Raw genomic sequence first — 15,855 nt, forward strand, 5'->3', positions numbered from 1 at the left:
TGTAAAGATCATAGAAAGATCTAGAAAGATTATTCAGAATATCTGAGATAAGAATTACCCCTTCAAGGTACTGACTGGGTAGAAAATTTGGAAGCTCTGGAGAATTTAATATTCCCTATAAATCTGTGACAATGCATAAAGCACACTTCAGATGTATCCTGTAGTAGTATTGTTCATGGAAAATGAAAGATTATTACTTCCCTTTGTAGTATACGGTAGTTTTCAGAGAATTCTCTGCCAGGCGGCTGGTACAGAAGAACATTCCCCTTCTGCAGTAATACAAGCCAGTAATTAAACCTGAACACAGCGAATAGAGCTATAAAGTAAATCAAAGTGAATGTTGAATTGTACCTTCATGCACCGGGTGGTAAACTCTTTATAACAAAACTCAAAGCTTCCTTTCTTTGCTGAGGAACCATGAATTGCAGCCTCTGCAGTGTTACTGTTGCTGTCACCTGCTGTAAATCCAGCGTGAAAAGAAATCATGGAGGGAAGAAGTGGAAAGTGCATTTTGCTCCTTTGCCTCCCTTCCCCACAGGGTGGTCACTCAAAAAATCTGTGGCACCTGGGCTCATGGGTGGAGGGAGCCACTTCAAAGGAGACTCAAGTGTTTTAAACCATCTTCTGAGTGGAGTGGCTTGGACTTCAGAAAGTCAGATAGAATGAGTGGAAAGGCTCTCCTGGCTTTCAGCAAACAGGATTTTCTGGGATGCTTTCATCTCTAGCACAATCTGATTGGTGGAAAAATCGGGCTAAATCCAGAATTTGATGAACTTCAGAGCACTCCCTTGCCGTAAAGTATGTATATAATGAAGATAATCTCTTGCATGGCTGGAGGGGCTGGGTGCATACTTGCAGAGCCAGTGTCCCATCTCATCCCTTCTCGTTCAGAAGCCTGTCACTGACTGTTTGTATGCTTCCCGGTAAGTGTCAGTGATGGGAGAGGAGGACAGGTGTTTTGCACTACTTCACCAAAGCATATAATCTCTTGATGCTACTGTACCATTTACTTCTAAAATCACACCCGCCCAGGGTGCCCTCATGATATCTGCTGCCATACAGACAGGCTGTCAAAATATTAGCAGGGATTTTGACGCTAAAATGACTTGGGAAGGCAGTTGGAATAAGGCTATCAGGTTTATTTTGTGTTTTTACATTGTTTTTCTCTAAAGATAGTTCTCAGCATTATGCGAGCATCCAAAGCAGCGATGGTGATAAGGGGCTAGTTGAAGCGAATGATGGATTAAGCTTGGTTTGCAGCGGTGCCAAACGCAGTACCGAAGGATGGGGGCTGTCTGTAGGGAGGGTGTTGGTCTCCATTTACTTATTGAGTAGCCTTAAAATAGTAGTGCAAAGACTGGTCATATAGAGCCTTTTTTGATGAGCATAGGTATGTGCAAGGGAAAGGGAGTACAAAAATAAAGTATTTTTAAACATATCTTGCAGTCTGATTGCCTGCTAGATTCTCCGTTACTTCTCATAATATGCTTGAAAAGTTTTATTTGTGCCTCGAGGGCGATGAGCCTGTCTTCGTTTGGGGATGCAACTGCAGATAATACCACCGTGCTATTGACAGCTTTATGCACTCTCGCTAGCAGCCTGCCTCTCTTATTTACTCACTTGCATATGTGTTGCCTTGCAAAAGCAGTGTAGTTTTCTACTTTCCTAGTTATAATTGCATCCTGGGCCGCCTTGTTATGGAGCCTGTTCCTGTAGCGTGAGGTGAAAGAGCTAGTTGTTGCCATTATAAATTTTATTTTTTTTTTTCCTACGTATAATTGAGACTGGATAGTTATTATGTTTTTTCCTAGGTTCATAATTAAAGAAACCTCTAAGGAGAGCTTTGTAACTATTAAAAGGGCAAAAGAGGAGGTAACGTTCAGTGTGAGCTTGTTGTTTATGAACAGGTAGATTTGAGCTTCCAGAAATTTCAGGTATGTAGCTGAAAATTCATGAGGGTCCAGAAACACTAAACAATAGAACAGTGTAACAAAGTCAGTCATGTCTGTTCATCACTTACATTATATTTGTAAGACATTAGGTGTAATTCAGTACTAAGAGTTACATTTTATGAATTTTTATGAATTATGATGTCCTCATAAATTCTATGTAATTGCTAAGCTTACTGGACATTTCCTTTTCTATTTTAAAAGTAACATTCTATTTTATTTTTCTTTCTAAAAACAATAGTTCTTTGTGTTGGACTCCACATGACATCCCTTGTGTGCTCTGTTTTGCTGCTCATTCTGCCAGTGGTTCTTTTTGTTGGTAGCTTTTTCCCCAATAGTCCCCAATGTACTACCTTCCTGTTGAAAGGGGTTTTGGAAAGATGCTTCTCATGAGGACGTGTGCTTTGGTCTAGGTCCCTTGGTTTATCTCCGGAAAGTATTTCTCTCGCGGATGGGGATGGTCCAACAGATCCATAGTTTTGGATCTCCTAGTTTTTGGGTGAGAAGCAGAGTCAGAAATAAAAGTGGTTCATTCTGGTGAGGTTGCAGGAGAAAGACCAAAGCATCTGTTGGACACTTTTCTGGCCTATAGGCCAAAGAAAACTGCCTTCTGTGGGGACCAGCACAATTTTTATTGTGGAAAATAGGTTCTGTAGGTGGAGATTGCTGGAAAATATGGGGCAGTTATCATCAGTTCTGTTGATAATTGATACTACAGCTTTCTATTGATTGAATTATCTCATTCCTTGTGCTTGCCTGCTTTATAAAGTGGATTGCAGCCAAGATGTCACACACAAAACTTGAAACACATTTTTTTTTCTTTTTTGCTTTTCTGAAGAAATACTTTAGTTGTTCATGTATTACACTTTCAAGCCTGAAGCCTAACCATGTGCTCTTTGTAGTATGTTCTTCCGTGGGCAGGCGGACGTTTGACATAAAGTTAGTCTGTTTGATGCAGACCGTGGATATTGAACCAAGCTGAGCCTTCCTCCATGTCTGTCTTGTTTTGTTTGCTCCAGGTGAAGAAGTACCACATCACCTCTGCTCAGAACTTCCCCGTCCTGAAGTTGTGGCTTGTGAAATCCCTTGTGCAACAGACTGTGTCATCAGCGAGTGGTCCCTGTGGTCCCCATGTTCCCACTCATGCTCCAGTAAAAATGCTGAAGGCAGTCAAAGCAGGAGTAGGTTCATCTTGGCCCTTCCAGCTGAGGGTGAGTGGTAAACATTTTTGGATTAATCACTGTTTGTTTGTTTGTTTGTTTGTTTAATGAGTTGACTTGCATTGCTCAGCCAAACTGTGTTTAGATCAGAGCTAATCCCAATTCTGTAGCAATGAGGAATAATACTTAATACTTCTCTGTGCTTCATGCCTAGCGACTAAAAGATCTTTATGGGCTCAAGTTAATGCATGTGTCAGAGAAATTCTGTCACAGTTCAAAATTATTTATTTCAGCCTATGAATTATTGTCTATTGAAGGCCAGTCTGGGTCTGAATTTACTTCAGGAGAGCTACATCGTATACTAATGAAATTGCTGCATGACACAAACTCATCATGCAAGTGTCTTTATATAGGAACATATTAGTACCTATTTAGAAAAGAACAGTGAGCTGTGAAAAATGAGGAAATAGAAAAGGGCCTGTTTTTTTTTTAATACAGACCTAGAATGTATTGACCTCCTTGTTTTTCTACTCTACTAGGTAAATAACTCTTGATGAATAGATATAATTTCCTCTGGATCTTCATGGACACATCATGTATCTGGATTTTTACATGTCAACATCAGTGATACAATTATTTACCTAAACTATTTGGTATTAGAAGTGTAGTCTTCTAACTACAGTTACACATATGGTAATTCATTTATGTGTTGATTTATCACACAGGATTTGAAAGGTATCATGTCAAATGCATAAAAATTCATAAAATGTGAATAGGTCTGAAAGACTAAAGCCTTGTTGACATGACAAAAATCTATTGTCAGCACTATGTGCAGTAATGCAGCAGCACAACACTTTTAGATGCAAATCTAGTCCAGGACAAGCTCTGTTAAGTGCTATTTTGTAAATTATCATTAAAGCCACCCACTGTTTCTGGGGCAATGTAAGGACCTGATCTTGCAAACCCTTACTCATGTGAATGGTCTGTATTCACATAAACATCTGTATAAGCACTTGCAAAGAAAATTGGGACCCTTCAGGATGAAAACTGCTATATAATTGTTGATTTAGTAAGAATAACCACTACTAAAAAGTCTATGAGCTAGAGAATAATTAAAATGAAAAACAAGGTTTCATATTTTCCATGGAAGTAACGAAATGCAAATAATAGATAAACATGGATTTATGAAAGTGAAGTGTTGGAGAAGTGAATTCTGGAAGTACATAAGCTCAGTCATCTCAACCTGAAACACACTAAACTAAGAATGACGTGTTTTGAATTGAATACTTTAAGTTTCTTGGGAAGGAATAATTAACTATTAAAATCAAACGCCCCAACTTTTTCTGCACATCTTTAGCAATGAGTATATTGGTTTGCTATGCAGAGTCATACATCTGCATACAGATAAATAGTGATTGGTTTGAATTTGTGGAGAGTGGAAGAGGATTTAATACTGTTACCACTGCAATACTAAGGCAACGTTATGTTACCTGCTTTCTCTGACTCATTCATACCCAGCTCACAGCTGAGCCACCAGCTTCTACAGAGCTCTGGTACCTTTGCAAGTGACATTTCATTTGTCCTCTGTCAACTAAGGCAATGTTAGCAGTGGCTCTGCTGTCTGAGGACTTCTGGATGCCATCTCACAGGCTGACCAGTTCAAAATGATCCTTGGGTCATTTTCTCCAAGCTGTTCACTAGATCCCAGCATATGATAACCAGGAGGCCATTGATGAAAATTAGAGGGGCTTGGTTTAAATTAGGTTTTAAAAGATATTTCTTTACACAGGAAATTTCTGAAACTTGGTACACGAGGAGATTGCAGAGGCAGGCAGTCTCAGGAGGTTTAAAAGGGATTAGAGCAACTGATGAACATCAGGTCCATAAAAAGTCTGTAAATGGCTACTAGAATAGCTAGGAAGTAGCATGCTGTCCTGCTTTCCTTGTACAGAAGTTGTCAATGAACTACAGAAAGAGGCTAGGCTCTTGTGCTTTTTATAAACAGTATCTCCTGCTTGTGGTTTTGCAGGCAGACTGCTAGGTTGGATGGACCATGTGGTATTTCTTATTATCTTAAGTTAAAAGTGCCTCATGATTACTCTCCCTGGTTTAGGAGAGCTTCCTTACCATGGGTATTCTTGAAAAAAAAACCAACTTAATTTTTGCTTGGGAAGCTCAAAATTTGAGTTAGATATTTTCTTTATATTTTTTCCTAATGGACCAGGCATTTTGCCATTTGCTTGCTACATTGTGTTTTTTTTACATGTGCTCAAACACGCAACAGCAATAACTGGTCTGCATTTTTCCTACCAAGTCAAAATCTTCAGAAAATAAGTTACCTGGGGTATTTTCTACTCCATCATCATACTAAACATTTCTGAGACTGAACACTATGTGGAACAGTCTATTTTCATGAAAAGACAAATGGTAATATGACATGATTATCCAAATCAGTGTGCTAAGAAATTTCTTTCTCTCTCTCTTTCTGTTCTCAGTGCTATCCATTCTGGCGATTTGGGGTCATACCTTATTTTAGAGGCCTCAGTCCTGCAAGGTGATAAGCATCCCTTCAAGGAGCAATATAACTTCATCTCCTGTTGATTTTAGTAGAGCATAAAGGTGCTCTGAACCTTGTGGTATCTGGCCCCAACAGTTCAGTTCTTTCAGTTCTTTTTCAAAACCTGCAGCACTTTGGCCATGTCACAAGTTGCCAGATTCTCTCTCCTGGAAGAGAATGATTTTGATTTTAGTAATTTTTACTTCTTTCTTCCTAAAATGACAATGCTTACTGTTAAATTTCATTGCATTACTCCCTAGCTTTTGAGCTACGAATGTCTGCTGCTTTTATGGGATAAAGTCAGGCTGCTGGCTAGAGTGTTAAAGCTTCTGGGGAGGCTGTTCAAACTCCTGTACTTTGTGGATTTATTACCAGTTGTTGACAAAGTGCAGGAGCTTAGCAAAATCTTTGGACACCAATTTGAAGAATGCTGCTTCAGAAAAGTAAAGGCTTCATACTCAAAACCTACTTTCAAGTTTTCTCCTCTGCTTTGCAGATGTGGGTGTCATTTGATACATTCCTCCATCAGTACGGTTCAGCACCCTCTACAGCTCTTTAAGGCAATGCGTGAATAGAGTCCAAATATTAGAAAGAGATGTTCCTCCTTGGGAAATTAACAAGGAGAATGAACATAAAAATAATGCTTAATTTGTCTTTAAACCTAATTGCATGTTTGCTGAGTGATACTGGCATTTAAATGGAATTAACTTGGCTGTGTGTAGGAGTATCAATAAGGTAACTCAGAAATATACTTTGCCTATTTCTGTTTCCATTATGCGTTGGAATACAATTTTATGCAAGGCTAGTTTAATGGGGAAACAATATTTTAGAAGGTTGTTATTGCAGCCATAAAGGTCAACAGCTTTATTTAAGCTTTATTTATTTTTTTTTTTTAATGAGGAAAAAAAGAAGATATTAAGCAAACCTAACATTTTTATTTATTTTTCCATGTTTTCCTTTTGCCAGATGCCATAAGATGAAGTATGGTGTTCTCTTGACTCTTTTCAGGTGGAAAAGCCTGTCCCCCTGACCGAGCCCTGCAGGAGCACCGTGCCTGTAATGATCACCCGTGCGTGCATTTCTTCTGGGAAACTTCTCCCTGGAGCTCTTGCTCCAAAGACGCTCTGGTAACTGCGCTCAATGCAACCATTAATTGGAGCGGAGAAGCTACTTGTGGGGTGGGCATACAGACAAGGAAGGTCTTCTGCATGAAGAGCAGTTCTGGCCAGGTCACACCTAAAAGGTATTTAAAGAAAGGTTATTAGTGATTGTTTGTAGCTACAATACCTGACATATGAAGGTGTTTTCAGCTAGTGTATGGAATCTGGAGTGTTGAAAATAATTTCATTTCAGGAGTAATTCTCCAGCTACTACTCCATCACTACTAAGAAAGGGATACTAATATGTAACAAAAATAAATAGCTAGCCCATTTTTGATTTTCTGTGTAAATCCAAGCAAAATGCATGTTTTTAGTGGTGTAGATTTTTTGCTGTAGCTCCTCTGTTATTCTAATTTACAGTTTTCTGCAAATATTTTTCCTGAAGGACAGGTGTGAGGAAAATATAAAGTATATCTGAATATAACGTTCATCAATACATTATTAACAATGCTGTAATGGAATAGAAAAAGTAAATAGAGTTTCCATTATATTTACACCACAATAAGGCAGAACCATGTGTGTGATCTATATCGTTCAGTTGATTTATATAGCTTCTATAATGGCATACCAACATGACAGAATTATGTATTCTGCAGTACAAATATTCTGAATTTTGCTTTGCTTTACTAAATGAAGAAAATAAGTAGCACAGATGTTTTCCCTAATATCAAAAAATCAAGACATTGCTAATTATTTTTTGCACTGTTAATGAGTCTAGAGACTTACAACCGAGTTTCATTTCTTATTGTAGCTCTCAAAACAATCCTGTTCGTATAAGCAGACTGTTGATTTCAGTAAAGTTAATTAAAATTCTTGAGGTTAATGAAATTAATTAAATAAAAGGAAAGAAATCTAATATTTATTTTTATCTGGAATCCATTGATATGCTGTAACTTTACCTAATTAAATATATTGCTTATAGAGCTATATAGTGTCTAAAATAGTTGTTTGCCCCCTCCACTTTTGAGATGGTGTAAGGGGAAATGGAACCGAAGGAGGTAAGTAAATACTTCAGTGAAGTATGTGAAGGGAAAACAGTTTCAGTGGTGGAAAATCCTGCCAAAAGAAGAGATTTCTGTACTCGGGACTTCAGAAAGGGTCTCTCCTTGGTTTTGGTGTGGTAGCTTCAGTGCCACAGTGTTTGTGGTGTAATAGAAGTGGCTGGATCAAAAAGGACTGCCGAATCCTTAGAAGAGCTGCTTACTGAAATTGTTTCTTTTGCTACTGTGCTGTGTATTGTTCTTACGGTGATAATCATCTTAAAAATAAAAACCTTAGACCTCTAGAAGTCTTTAGGAAGACAGTTCTAAGTGAAGGAATAAACCCTCTGTGTTTCAGAATTAAATACTACCTCGTTACTGCCCAGGAGGGTCTGGACCGGTCTGGTGCGGGAGTGGAGGGCAGCCCTCCTCACTGTGGGCACCAGCTGTGGCTATGTTATATTTTATGTTTTGAGTTGATGAAAACCCACGTTGGGTTTAGAACTGCTGTGCTGACAGTCTACCGTTAATATGGCTTCAGAAATGGGATATGTTATGTAAATAAATAATTTCTGTGTGTTGGCATACTGTATTATTTTTTTTTATTCTGCATTTTTTCCTGATTGCATGAAGAAAAATTACACCATATCCAAAGAAGGTGCAAGGCATGGAAAGCCAAATAAAACTCAAATTTTTGCAGAAAAATATTTCAACATCTTCTGTTAGATAACAGAAATCTACCCGCTAGGATAATCATACGTAATGAGAAGACACATCTCTTTGTATTTATTTTCTTCTAAATTATACCGCAAAGTATCTTATTACTTTCTCAGTAACAGAATCATGACTTTAAGGTTTATTTTCTTTCCTAGTAGGGGTTAGTGGCATATCCCTCTTTCAAATAGGATCATTTTGGGTTGCATGCATTACTAAGTATTTTTGAGTGATCTTTCTACTAGAAATTAAATAAAAATTAAAAAAGAGTAATTCCCTTTCTGTTCCCCCACTTGAAATGCAAGATCTGCCTGATCCCAGAAAATTGTCCCTTTTCCACCCTTCAAGTTTTTATATACTTATTTTGTCTGAAACTTTTATTAGAATATGCATGACATATTTTTCATTTAGGAGTTAAAAATGAATTAAAAAAATAATCACAGAGCTCTTCTTACTATACTATGTTGTACAACTTTTAAAATAACAATTGAGGCCTCAATCAAAGATCACTTTAAGCTATTTTTGTGTTTCCTAGGGTTTGAAAATGGAGGAATATCACATCAGTCCTTAAAACACAGTTGCAAGTGGTTTGAAGGCTGTTGCATGTTGTGTTAAAACAGGACGACTTTATAAACATAACTACTCGCTTTCTTCAGTAATAAATATATCTGTTTTGTTTCAGTGAGCTTTGTATTTTAGGCCTCATAGGCAGAGTTACATTTAGCCTGTAGTCATCAAGCCAAGCTGCACTTTTTTTTTTGTTATTATTATTTTATTTTATTTTTAATCTTTGAAGTGTGCTAAATTCAGTAGGGTTACATGAGTGAAAAGAGGAAAAATGAGGCTTGCTGTGAGCAGGATTGATATCTTTTATACGGCAGTACCCTCACAGCCCTGTGAGAGTCTTAGGAGTAAAACATTTCCCCATTGTTTTAATTTTTTATTATGTTTTATCTCTGCGTTTGGATTGATAGATGTCCAGAGTCCATCAGACCTGAGACTGTGCGGCCATGTCTCCTTCTCTGCAAGAAAGACTGCATTGTTACGCCTTTCAGTGAGTGGACTCGCTGCCCGACAGCATGTCAGCCTGGTAAGCCTTTAAGAAGAGGTCAGAATTTGGGGAAAAATTAGAGAATTGGCCTGGAAACATGCGGTAGTTGTAGTTCTTGTCAGTCTAATAATTTTTAGGGCATTCATCTGAATGAGTTTTGGACTTGCAGTGTTGTTGACACTGATATTGTTGAGGGGTGGTATCCTCTTGAGCAGATTTGGAGATGTAAGTTCTCTTTACCTGGAATAAATTCCTTCTGGGCTTCTGCCTTTGAAGTCAGAAGTCCAAGGTCCCAATGTTGTATGGGTATGCATGGAATTGTTACATTATATGAAATTTATTTCTCTCAACCAGCCTAGATGTATGTACAAGGTTTTGCAAATAACTCCTGTGCTTCATGGTTTTTCAAGGACCATACATTTCTTTGCTCTAGATGGTTAGCTTTTGGACACTAAGTCTTTAGCAAAGTTTCTTTATAATGATCTAGTGTTGGTTTTTGTGACAAATTTGTGTGTTTCATTAATTGTTCAGATGAAAGCCTTCTCACTTATCAGAATATTTCATTATTGTTGGTGGCTTCCTTGCCCTTCAAAGATTCTCAGTGGATGCTCTAGCATAGTACTTGTTAGATTTTATAGGAAAACGAGTTGCTTTCTAAAACAGTGAATCCTGTTTTAATTAGCAATTTATTTTTAGACTTTAAATGAGCTGCCTATGAAGAAATAGAATAAATTACCTGGTAAATTACTTTGTTTATTAAATAATAGTCTACAATTAAAATGAGAAGAAATTAATTATTTAACCACCTTGGCAGTGTTATCATTTTAATATAATTCTAAATTAAAACTTCTTAGATGGGGGAGTTTGCCTTTTGCTAAATCTGTTATTGATATGGCTGCATTGCAAGATTATTTTTTTTTAATTTGCATTGCACAATTAAAACCTCAGCACGATAATGTAATTTCAAAACCACTATACATATGTGAATTGTTAGGGGTTTTGGTTTTTTTATAGAAAAGTTGTATTTAATGAAAACAATATACAGATGGTGAATTACCAAGCAGATCAAGCAGGAACAGGTATTGCCTGGCAGATTTAAAATTAAATGTGTACTGGCATAAGATCAGAGCTTAGACAAACATGCAATCACTAAATCAGCTTTACACAGAACTTTACCAGTTAAGCCGTTTGTAGTTTATCTGAGAAAATGCATCCAACTTTACTATCTAACAATAAAAAAGCTGACATTTTCCCTACATTTAAATGTCATCAGACAACCAGCTGTCTTCTGGCGAAGGATTATCTCATACCTCAGAAGTGTAGACAGTGGCGAACTTAGGGCAATAACAGATGGATGGACAACATAATTCACAAAAGAAGTGCAATTGAATCAAAACACCTGTTGGTGAGGCAGGAACAGGGAGGTTGTTGCAAGTTATTGATTCTCTGCCATTTCAGGTACTTAAAGGTGACAACTGTCTACTGCAGTCTTCTATAATATATCTGCTTTAATGGGTCTTTGAGGATGAATCGAAACAAGAATCAAAGAATCAATATGGAGGTTTCAGAATATGAAGTGGTTTGAGTGAGCAGCATGTATATTTTCCTCTATCACCTCTATAACAGGTGGTGAAGGTGTCCTGGGGAGGTAACTACTTTCACCATGGGTCGTGTGCTCTCTGGTCTGTCAGCACAGATTTAAACCAGGGAGATTAAAAAAGCAAACACCTGACAATAAATAGTAGTTTTCATCTTCCTCCTGAAAATAGATGGTACCTATATGTACCTCTCCTCTTCTGGGCATTGGTTGTCCAGGGGGAAGGTTAGAAATTTCACTTTCTCTAAACAAGCTTCCATGAAATGTTAGGTAGTAACTGTCCTGTTTGCTTCCCCATGCCTTAAATCAGGTTGGAAATGAGGTGGGGTAAAAGTGGATAAAATGAATGTTGTGCTACAATAAGAAATTCTGATGACTTCTACCTTGTGTCAGCCAGTTTCTGTCAAGGATCTGCCACTTCCAGGTCTCGTAGACAAACCAGAGGTGGTCAAAGTTAAAGACTTACCCCTTCAAAAGCTCTTATCTGCACAAAAATACTGGAGACAGTTCTGATTTTGGTGACTAAAATCTTGGAGAATCTGTCATTATTGTTTGTGTGCTCAGAGTCTTGTGTTGACCAGACTCTGCCTTTCCGTCTGGTCAGGAGCAAAGAGTGTGAAGCTGAATGTTTCCTGTAGAAGCTGGAGCAGATGTAGCACACTTTATGGTAGCGAACAAGGATTTTGTCCCTCGCCTGAGAATGGTGATGCACCTTTCTGAGCCCTGGGCAGGGTACCAGGGAAGCCCTGTTGGTCAAACACAGAGGCAGGAAAGATGCAAGAGCAAGGGAGGAATGAGAAGAGTGGATTGACAGAAGGAGTCATATGGCTCTGTGTGTAAGGAGAGGAGACTGGTGGCTGGTGGGACAGCGAGGTGGGAGTGGAAGCAGAGGTAAGGCACCCCCGAAATTCTCAAACAGCATTACCTGAGTTGCAAAGTCAAGGACATAGAAGTTAAGATGGTCTTGAGATCCTGAGGCTTGATTTTTTCAGGAGTGCAAGCAGTCATAGCCATGCTTGAAATCAGCTGAATTTCGACTTTAAAAGGACAGTCCTACATAATGCTAATACTCTGGAAAATCAGGCTATAGCAATTTTAAATGAGATATAAAAATTACGTTCATTAACATTTGTAAGGAATGCTGTAGAAAAGCCAATGAGGAAATTCAATTTTGAAAATGGGGTTTGAGTAATGTGCAATAAATGTTGAGGATAATTTAGTTTCTTGAGGTGGAGAAAATTACTGTGGGAAGCTCATTTAGATTTGGTGCTGATTAATAGGAAGGAAATGGCTAAGATTCTAATGGTGGTAGATAATTTGAATGAAAATCATCACAAAGTGATAGAGTTCATGATTCTTAGGAGAAAGGAAGGATGGCAATATCAGCAAGACATTTTAAAAAAAGGGCAGACTTCAACAAACTGAGAGAATTGGTAGCCACACCTCTTGGGAATGTGTTCTGTGCAGACAGGAGTGTAGAAGACCTGGAAGCTACCAAGAAAGACTGTACAAAGGGCTGAAGCCCTACTGGACTCTACTTTCTATCCTGAAATGACTATAATGGCAAGCCAGTAGCACAGGGGAACAAGGCATGTGTGGGTCTGTATATGACCTGCATGTTCATGCTTCAAACCATGAAGAGAAAACATACAGCTAGAGAAGCCCTTTTTTTAATCTTTTCTCATCATCAGAGTTGTTCAGAATCTTGTTTCCTTTTTGATTGTCAAATTGTTTCACAAAAATTAGGAACAAGAAATCGAGAATGCAAATTAAGCTATAAGAGGATATTAGATAACAAGAATTACATAAATGGATTAAAATTAAGGGGAAACTGCATGAAATATATGTCCGTTACTTTCTGAGAAACAGGGGAAACACAACACGGGGAATGTGCAATTGCTACCATTGTTTCCTGTCTGCAGCCAGGAGAGGAATGGACTAAAGAATAAGTATTTCCATAAATTAGATGTTCCCATGTCAGTAGGGCTGTGTGAACAGAGAAAGAAGTAATAAAGTAATGCCAGAGCATCTAGTGACAGTCTTCTGGGTGAGAAATTGCTATGTCCTAAGGAACTAACTAAAACTCGGTAACACCAAGACAAACCAAACTAACCAATCAACCAACACCACCCCCACCCTGAAAAAAAGAAAGGTCAAGGAAATTGTAGATTACTCATCCTAACTTCGTTATGTAGAAAAAACACAACAAGAAGTTATTAGTCAAGATATAAACATTTCAAAAATTGGATTCTAATAAACTGGCCAGTATGGATTTATTGAGAGCAAATCATGCCCAATAAATTTAATCTCCTTTTTTTTGACAGCATAGCTGCTCTAATTAAAGGAAGTGGTAGATTTTTGACACATTAAACTTCTATCAGGAAGCTGAGGAACAGTGACTTGAATTAAATCACCGTTAAATGGGTACTCAGCCGCTTGAAAAATCTCAGTGGATATCACTGTGAAAAGAGTCCGTCTCTGTCTCCTTTGCTGCCTGCCGTCAGGTATTGATACACATTGTTAAGATCCCATGAGCCTTCTCCTCTCCAGGCTGAAGAGCCCCAGCTTTCCTGATCTCTTCCTGTGTGTCAGATACTTCAGTCCCTAAATAGTCTTCGTGTCCGTTCACTGGACTCACTCCAGTGTGCCCACGTCCTCCTTCTCCTGGGGAGCCTAGAACTGGACATGACACCCAGTTGTCTCACCAGTGCTGAGTAGAGAGGAAAGGGTCACCTCCCTCGACCTGCTGGTGATGCTCTTCCTAATGCAGCCCAGGTTGCTGTGGCCCTTCTTTGCTGCAAGGGCACATTGCTGCCTCATGGTCAACTTGTCCATCAGGAGTCCCATGTCCTTCTCGGCAAAGCTGCTTCTAATCGGTTGGCCAATAGATGTCCAGTATTCATGATCAGACTGGAACATGAGCCAAGGGCAGTCCTACAAAAAATTCTTCTTGCCCCAACTCTCTGTGATATTTGTCTGAACAGCTCGTGTGCTTGCATAATATCAGTGGATGGTGCAGAGCTGAAAGAGGTAGGAAACACAACAGGCAGTATGTTAAATGATATTGAAATAATTGAGAAATTCCTCAAAAATGTAACTTGGGAAGGAAAAGTTGATTGCAGAAAGACAGACTGGGAAGTAGACATCCATACTGTCTCAGGCACCTCTGGACATACAATGGACTATAAAATGAATGAAAGTCAACAATTTGAAATGCTAAAACTTATATTGGGCTTGTCAAACTCATGGGCGTGTTGTATGTAAAACACCAAAGGTGTTACTGTACCATGCACTGATGAGGCTGCAGGTGGGACTCCTTGGGCGCTGTGCTGTAAGAAAGTGAGCAACGAGAGGTAATTGAATAGGACCCATGAAGAACTGGGTTTGCTTAGTTTAGAGATGGGAAGACTTAGAGTCATTACAAGCCCTTGAAATTTGATAAAGGTTATGCATCAGATGATAGGGGTAAACTTTTTACATCTAGTGGACAGAAGATAAAAAAGATTTAGCTTAATTTACAGGAGCAATGGCTTGGGCTAGATTTTAAGAAAAGGCTCTCCGTGAGGCTTTACAAGCTCTGAATCAGGCATCTGAAAGGAGACTGTGGGAAGCTGTAGAGCTGCCTCAGGTAGTGGCTGTTAAAGAAGCAGGAGGGGGGTCACCCTGGATGCACTTGTCCTGCCTCAGGGTAGCAGCTGGGTCGAGCAACCTCCTGCCAGGTCCAAAGTCCCTTTGTGGTGATCACACAGTGGTAGCATGTGCGCGAGTGAAGGCTTGTATAACTTGCTATTTTTAGAGGCAACCATTTTTACTGGATCTGTACTTGTACTTTGTGTTCATGGTGTGAGTTTTCCCAAGTTTTCCTTCTACTCTAATGCACTGTAATCTTGCTACTGCAGCTTCAGCCTTATCTCGAGCTGGAAAAATAATACTCATAAGCAGGCTAATTTACACACTGCTTTCCTCTCTTGGACAAATTTGATGAAGTCCGCTACTAAAAGATGTTTGCCTGGTCTGGAATCCTTTACAGAGTTCTGCTGAGATCCCTTTTTAGTTTTCTAGCATCTGTTTTTGAAGCGTGAATGCAGTACCCAAAGAAGTACTAATGCCATACACAGTGGTTAAACCAGCTCTTAGTACTTACTGCTTACACAGCCAAGGATTGAGTTTGGTTTACTTATAGAGATATATAGATAAATCTTATCCTTGTCTCTCATGCTGCATTCTGTACTGTAGATTTTGTGGACTGTGTTTCTAGATGGATTGATCTTGCATCGACTCAGGTTAAGCAGAGAGTTAGCCTCTGTTGGTTGCAATGGTTTTTCTATCAGGAAGTTATTTCTAGACCCATGAAGATGGGCTACTGGTAGCAGTCTGAGACCACCAGAATATGTTTTCAGAAACAAACCCTTCCATTATGACTGTTCAGGGTTTTTTTGGTTTTATTCTTTTCTCCTGTTCAGGTGTTTAAGTATTTGCTCATACTTATTTTCTTGTCTGAATTGATGTTCTGTTAAAAAGCCATTTTTTGATGCATCTTTTAGGCTGTTGATTTATCAGCCTTCCAGCTGCTGTTCTGCTGAACTATTTGTAATTTTAAAGCGAGTAGTGGTAGCTTTTAATCCAATGTACCATTCTTTCCGTTCTTTGGGTAGTGCCAGAGTGCTCATGATTTCAAAATGTAAAT

The 15,855-nt window shown here is 38.7% G+C and overlaps 1 protein-coding gene across 1 annotated transcript in view; it reads left to right on the plus strand.

The window, feature by feature from the left end:
• Positions 1–15,855, plus strand: part of THSD7B (thrombospondin type 1 domain containing 7B) — a 334,912-nt gene that overhangs the window by 178,075 nt on the left and 140,982 nt on the right. Inside the window, exons 9-11 of the mRNA XM_049809853.1 lie at positions 2,969–3,160; positions 6,675–6,909; positions 9,495–9,610. Coding sequence (XP_049665810.1) covers positions 2,969–3,160; positions 6,675–6,909; positions 9,495–9,610 — 543 coding nt within the window. The remainder of the gene's footprint in view (positions 1–2,968; positions 3,161–6,674; positions 6,910–9,494; positions 9,611–15,855) is intronic.

This window comes from Accipiter gentilis, chromosome 1 (genome assembly GCF_929443795.1).
Source record: "Accipiter gentilis chromosome 1, bAccGen1.1, whole genome shotgun sequence".
Classification (NCBI taxonomy): domain Eukaryota; kingdom Metazoa; phylum Chordata; class Aves; order Accipitriformes; family Accipitridae; genus Astur; species Astur gentilis.